The sequence below is a fragment of the Anolis sagrei genome, chromosome Y (assembly GCF_037176765.1).
Source record: "Anolis sagrei isolate rAnoSag1 chromosome Y, rAnoSag1.mat, whole genome shotgun sequence".
NCBI classification, from domain to species: Eukaryota; Metazoa; Chordata; class Lepidosauria; order Squamata; family Dactyloidae; genus Anolis; species Anolis sagrei.
Genome location: NC_090035.1, coordinates 25,727,261 through 25,734,365, shown reverse-complemented (window position 1 = coordinate 25,734,365; position 7,105 = coordinate 25,727,261). Strand labels below are relative to the sequence as shown.

Below are 7,105 nucleotides of genomic sequence, written 5' to 3'. Positions count from 1 at the left end.
CTTGGGGGTTCCAGGCTCAGCAATGAATGCAGGATGACTCATAAGCTGCGAACCTGCGTCTTCAGGGAGAGTGTAACCCCATCCAACACAGGCTGTAACATGTCCTCTTTGGCCTTTCGATTGACCAGGAGGACCTCTGTCTTGTCTGGATTCAATTTTCCAAGAGAGCCATTAACTTTTGCATTTAAAAAAGGGGTAGGGAATGAAAAGGTGGGGATGAAAAAGGGAAGGGGGCGGAGCTTAGAAGCGGTGGCTCCTCCCTCCCCTTTGGAATGGGCATATAAAGTCCTGGAAAGCGAGAGCCGAAGGGAGGCAAGGAGGAGAGCATCTTTGCAGCCTCTCTCTTTCTTTCTCTCTCCATCCAAGCCTAAGCCCCGGGGGTCCGACTAGATGCCCTCATGGCGACCCCGGGTCTCCTGCGCTGGGCACTGGCCTGGGCGCTGCTCTGGGCTTCGTCCGCCGCCTGGTACAAGCACGTGGCCAGCCCCCGGTACCACACGGTGGGGAGGGCTTCAGGGCTGCTGATGGGGGTCCGACGCTCGCCCTACCTCTGGAGGAGAAACCCCCCCGCCCAAGAACAAGGGGGGCAGGACCAGCCCCCCCTCCTGGGAGACCCTGGCCCGCCGCCCCCGCCGCCGGGGATCCGCCTGAGCTCCGCCCGGGAAGGCTTCCCTTGGGCAGGTCAGAGGCCCCCCTGGAAGATCAGGAAGGGGGTTTGGGGGTGGGCCGCCCCATGGAGCCCCCCGGAGCAGCAGCGGAGGAGGAGGAGGAGGAACCCCCGACCTCACGGAGGAGAGGAAGCAAGAGAGGACAGGTGAGAGGAAAGGAGCGGGACAGGCCAGAGAAAGTTGCCCAAAGGAAGGAGAAAAGAGGAGGAGGAAGGGCGGGGTGCCAGGTAAGAAGAGAAAGGTGGTAAGACGCCCACAGCAAACAGAAAGGCTCACCTACAGACTCCATGGAAGAAGAGGAAGGAAAGGGGGACAGGTAAGGTGAAAGAAGGGTGCAAAGTTGCCCAAAGTAAAAAGAAAGTAGGAGGAGAAGGAAGGGGATGCCAGGTAAGAAGAGGAAGGTGTTAAGATGCGCACAGCAAGTCAGAAGGCTCACCTTTGGACTCCAAGGAGCAAGAAAGGTTGTCCAGGTGAGAGGATGGAAGAGGAAACAGGTGGAAGAAAATGACACCAGGTGAAGTTGCCCAAAGTAAGGAGGAAAGTGGAATAGGAGGAGGAAAGGGATGCTTCCTAAGAAAAGGAAGGTGGTAAGATGCCCACAGCTAGCGGAAAGGCTCACCTTTGGATGCTGAGGAGGGAGAGGAACAAAGGAAGACAGGTGAGAATAAAGAAAGAGGAAAAGTTGCCCAAAGTAAGGAGAAAAACAAAAGAAGAGGAGGTAGGGGATGTTAGGTAAGAAAAGACAGCAAGCGGGAAGGCTCATCTTTGGATGCAGAGGGGGGAAAGGAAGGAGGGGGGTGACAAGCAGAAAAGGACGCAAGGTGAAGTTGCCCAAGGTAAGGAGAAAAGAAGAAGAGGAGGAAGAGAAAAGGGATGCCAGGCAAAAAAGAAGTTGCTAAGATGCCCATAGCAAGGGGAGAGGGTAACTTTTGGACTCCGATAAGGAGGAAGGAAGGAGGGAGGATAGGTGAGCAGAAATAAGGGGAGAAAGTGGCCAAAAGTAGAAAGGAGGAGGAGGAGAACGGCGAGGAAGAAGGGGATGCCAGGTATGGAGGAGGAAGGTGGTAAGATGCCCACAGCAAGAGGAAAGGCTCACCTTTGGACTCCGTGGGGGAAGAGGAAGGAAGGGGGGCAGGTGAGATAATAGAAGGGGAGACAGGCAAAAGAAAAAGACACGGGTGAGGGTACCCAAAGGAAGGCGGAAAGAGAAGGGGAGGAAGGGGATGCCAGGTAAGAAACAGCAAGGTGGTAAGATGCTCACAGCAAGCGGAAAAGCTCACCTTTGAACTCTGAAGAGGAAGAGGAAGGAAGGGGGGACAAGTGAGAGGAGACAGGGATGGGCCAGGTAAAGTTACCCAAAGTAAAGAGAAATGAAGAAGAGGAGGAAGGAAAAGGCAATGCCAGGTAAGAAAGAGGGAAAGGGGGCTGGGTATGATGCCCAAGTAAAAAAGACTCATCTTTGGACACAAAGGAAGGAAGGAAGGAAGGAAGGAAGAACAGGTGAGAAAATGATGCCCAAAGTAAGGAGGGAGGGAGGAGGTGCCCCCCCCCCCAGCAAGAAAGAGGAAGGAGGTGCCAGGTGAGAGGACGGAGTAACAGGTAAGAGGAAGGCAAGTAAGTTGCCCAAATTAAGGAAAAAGGAGAAGGAAGAAAAGAAGGGAGGCCAGGTGAAGAAAAGGACACAAGGTGTCTACAGTGAGGAGGAGGAAAGGGATACTAGTTGCAAGGTAGAAAGCAATAGGCAAAAGGAAGAGAATCCAGGTTAGGTTGCCCAAAGGAAGAAGAAATAAGGAGGAGGAAGAGAAGGAGGAAGAGGATGCCATATAAGAAAGAGGAAGGTGTTAAAATGCCCATAGCAAGTGAAAAAGCTCACCCTTGGCTCCAATGAGGAAGAGGAAGGAAAGGGGGGCACAGGTGAGGAAATGGAAGAGGGGACAGGTGAAGGAAAAATGTGCCAAAGCAAGGAGAACAGAGGAAGGGGATGCCAGGCAGGAAAGGAGAAGGAGGTTTCAGGTGAGAGGAAGGGGGCAACAGGTAAGAAGAAAGCAAGTAAGTTGCCTAAATTAAGAGGAAATCCCCAAATGAGGAAGAGGAGGAAGAAGAAGGTGATGCCAGATAAGAAGAAGGGATGTCAGGTATAGAGGAAGGGGATGCCAAGGAAGGTGCCCACATTGAGTAAAAAGACTCACCCTTAGATGAAGAGGAGGAAGGCAGGGCCAGGTACGACTAGGCGAGGGGAAGAGGAAGATGCCAGGTAAGAAAGAGGAAAGTGGGGACATGTAAGCTGCCCACAGCAAGCAGAAGAACCTCCCTGTCAAGATGTGTCAAGCGAGAGAGAGGAGATGCGCAGAGTAGGTAGAAAGAAGGTGGAGGAGATAGGGAGTGTGATTTCCTAATTAATTATTCAGTCCTTACTTTGAAAGCAGTTGTTCTATTCCAGAAACTTTATTTTTGTGGCTGCCACAAACTACGTTGACTTGGATGAGACTCGATGAGGCATTCATTGAAAAACTAGAGCAAAATGTGCTGCAGGATGTCCCACAAAAACAAAGTTTTTGCAGTCTAATCAACTTTTTCCATGTTTTTATGATAAAACCAATTAGGAAATGACAATGTATCACCCAGGAACAAAAATCATGTTACATTGTGTTACATTTAACACTGCCATGCTCCACATAAAGACTTGAGGAGTGGTGGGTAAGAAATATGGTAAAATGTTTCATCATCATCTTTGTTGTATCCTGTTTCAATCCTTGCAGAGAGGTAGGGAATAATAATGATGATGATTCTAATAATGATGCTAATATAATAATAATAATAATAATAATAATAATAATAATAATAATTCTGCTGTACACCACCTCAAGCCTTGGAGAGATAAGAAACAAATGTAATAACGTGTTGTCAAATGCTTTCATGGCTGGAATCACTGGGTTGCTGTAAGTTTTCTAGGCTGTATGGCCATGTTTCAGAAGCATTCTTTCCTGACTTTTCACCCAAATCTATGGCAGGCATCCTCAGAGGTTGTGAGGTCTGTTGGAAACTAGGCAAGTGAGGTTTATATATCTATGTAATGTCCAAGGTGGAAGAAAGAACTCTTGTCTGCTTGATGCAAGTGTGAATGTTGCCATTGGACAGCTTGATTAGCATTGAATGGCCTTGCAGCTTCAAAGCCTGGCTGCTTCCTGCCTGGGGAAATCCTTTGTTGGGGGCTGCTAGCTGGTCCCGATTGTTTCCTGTCTGGAATTCCCCTGTTTTTTTTCAGTGTTGCTCTTTATTTACTGTCCTGATTTTAGAATTTTTTTTAAAATTCTGGCCATTTAACATTTCCAACAAAAATAATCCCCCCAGGTAGGAAACAGCCAGGCCTGAAAGCTGCAAGTCCATTCAATGCTAATCAAGCTGGCCAGTTGCAACATGCACACTTGCCACAAACAGACAAGAGTTCCTTCTCCCCCCCTGGACATTATTCCACATATGTATAAAGCTCACTTGCCCGGTTTCCAACAGACAGCCTCTGAGGACGTCTGTCATAGATGTGGGCGAAACATCAGGAGAGAATGCTTCTGGAACATGAGCAGACAGCCCAGAAAACTCACAGCAACCCAACAAAATGTAATAACCATCATAATACATTTCCTCTCTCAAAGGATCAGTGTAGGGTATGACAGAGTTTTTGTTGTTGTTGTTGTTGATGATGATGATGATGATGATGATGAGAATAATAACAATACTAGTTATACTATTTCTTCGCCACCTCTTACCAGAGCTCAGGGCGGGCTTCAACAGAGATGATGATGTTGTTGTTGATGATGACTGTAATAATATTATCCTACAGTGTAGATTCATCTTAGGAAGATGCACTTTAGAAAATGTCAATTTAATGTCAATTTCCTTATTTTAAAAAGTCTTGCAAAGGCACAAGGCAGTTCCCCAACAATATCTTCCTTTGTTTTGAATCCTTGCAGAATGTTTGAGCTCACAATCTGAGGAAACGCAAACCTGTACAGCAGAAGGGATGCCTGGAAAACCACACACAAATGGCCCTGGGAATATGGTCCCCGAATGGAACTCCCTTTCCACCTCTTTGGACTCATTCATTTCAATCCACTTTCCAGGAAGACGCAGACTGCAAAACCCATCGCCCTCCCAGTTCTACGATGCCTGCAGATATTTTGAAACTTCACCAAAAAATGTCAGAATGCAAAGCGGAAAATGCTCATTCCTCTCCTCCTTTTTTTGAGGCTCAGGTGGAGAATAAAGCAAGGAAACACATGATGTGGGGCTCTCATTTCCAATCCCTCTTGTCGCTTCTCTGCAATTTCATGTTATTTATCCCTTCCCCGCGGGATGCCTTGCTAATTAAAAATAAATTTTAATCAACGGAATGAGATGCTTCCTTGGGTAAAGAAAAAATTAGATAGTTTGGGAATAAAGGGAGGAAGGGTTCGTCTACATTGTAGAACAAATGCAGTTTGACACTTCTTTTAACCGCCATGGCTCAAACTATGGGATCCTGGGAGTTGTAGTTTTCCATGGCCTTTAGCCTTCTCTGACAAAAGGGTGCATCATTCTACACTGTAGAATGAATGCAGTTTGACAGCACTTGAACTGCTTTAGTTAAACTCTATAGGATTCTGGGAGTTGTAGTTTCCCGAGGTCATTAGTCCTCTCTGGTAAAAAAAGAGATGTAGTTTTCCAAGGTCTTTAACCTTCTCTGACCAAAGGATGCATCAACAATGTAGAATGAATGCAATGTAAAAGCACTTGAACTGCTTTAGTTAAATGCTATGGGATCCTGGGAGTTGTAGTTTTCCATGGCCTTTAGACTTCTCTGACAAAAGGGTGCATCTACACTGCAGAATGAATGCAGTTTGATAGCACTTCAACTGCTTTTGTTCAATGCCATGGAGTCCTGGGAATTGTAGTTTTCCAAGGCCTTTGCATTTACAATGTAGAATGAATATAGTTTGATACTACATACTTGAACTGCCAATGGATTAATGCTATGGGGTTCTGGGAATTGTAGTTTTCCAAGCTCTTTAGCCTTTTCTGACTAAAGGGTCCATCTATCTTCTGTAGAATGAATGCAGTTTGATGGCACTTGAACTACCTTATTTCAATGCCATGGGGTCCTGGGAATTGTAGTTTCCCGAGGTCTTTAACCTTCTTTGCACCTACACTGTAGAATGAATACAGTTTGATACTATGTACATGAACTGCCAGTGGGTTAATGTTATGGGATCCCGAGAGTTGTAGTTTCCTAAGGTTCTCTCTCTTTGCCACAATGCAAACCACAACTCCCGCAATCACATAGCAACAAGCGTTTGCAAGCCCTGTTCAATGAACCAATAAAAAAATCTTATATATATATATATATATATATTCCAAGCCAGCGAGTAATGAGGAATGCAGCTTCAGCAGAGCAAGTTTTCAGCCAAATCTGCGCTGGCAACGCTCCCTGGAAGATAAATTGGATAATCAATTAGAAGCAAAGGAGGTTCTGCCAGGGAAAGGAGCAGCTGGGGAAGGGAGAAAAAGAGGTTCTCTGAGCATGTTTCTCCAAGGACATGAGCCTCAGCTGCAGGATTGAAATGTATTGTATCCAAGGGCTCCCTGCTGAGATCCGGGTTCGAATCAGAGTTGGAAGAGACCCCCAAAGACCATCTAGCCCAACCCTATTCTGCATTCCCTTCATCATCTCCATGTCAGGAGGGATGACAGTATGTCCAAAGTTATCTGGGGTTACTATTATTATTATTATTATTATTATTATTATTACTATTACTATTGTTGCCGTTCTGCCAGGGATTACTGTCATTCACTGCAATGGGTTTCCCCAACAACTCATGGCCTGCCATTGCTGCACAGACCTCCATGTTCCCTAGCCATAGTATATAGCTGCTGCCTCATAACTTTGGTAGAGACGGGTGGGCTATTATTATGATTATTTTTCCCACTGTGCCAGGAATTTGAACCAAATTGTGCCTGTCTGCTACAATGCAGGATTTTTCTTTCTTCGAAACTGATCAAGTTCCTGAAGCCAATGACTCATTGCTTATCAATGATGGCCAGAGCCCCCTAACTTTGCAATAGTTGATCCTAGCCATCCCAAAGCCCCACATAACCCCATCACCAAGTCGGAAGGGCTGGTAGTACTTCCAAAACTATTGTTATTTCCCCCATCATGCCAGGATTTAGGACTGCATTTGCATCCATTGGTTTTTCCAAATGGTTACAGCGCACCATTACCGCATAGAATCAAATCAAAGATAATCACCAAGCCAGGTATCTAACTTACAAATGACTCCTAGTTAAGAACAGGGTGAGACAACAGAAAGTGAGAGAAATCTGCCTCTTAGAAGGGAAATCCACTCCTGAAAGAGTGATAATGGGGAAAGATATCTCCACTGAAGCTTTATCTCCAATTCTTGTTT

The 7,105-nt window shown here is 46.2% G+C and overlaps 1 protein-coding gene across 1 annotated transcript; it reads left to right on the top strand.

The window, feature by feature from the left end:
- The first annotated feature begins 259 nt into the window (after positions 1–259).
- Positions 260–5,051, top strand: LOC137095105 (neuropeptide W-like). The gene is made up of 2 exons (XM_067461362.1): positions 260–814; positions 4,637–5,051. Exons 1-2 carry the CDS (start codon positions 399–401, stop codon positions 4,656–4,658), a joined length of 438 nt encoding a protein of 145 aa, XP_067317463.1. The 5' UTR covers positions 260–398; the 3' UTR covers positions 4,659–5,051.
- Positions 5,052–7,105: the final 2,054 nt, after the last annotated feature.

Coding starts and splice junctions, on each gene's coding strand:
- LOC137095105 (XM_067461362.1), top strand. CDS start 399: ATGGCGACCCCGGGTCTCCTGCGCTGGGCACTGGCCTGGGCGCTGCTC. Junction 815..4,636: donor GAGGAAGCAAGAGAGGACAG/GTGAGAGGAAAG, acceptor GAATCCTTGCAG/AATGTTTGAGCTCACAATCT.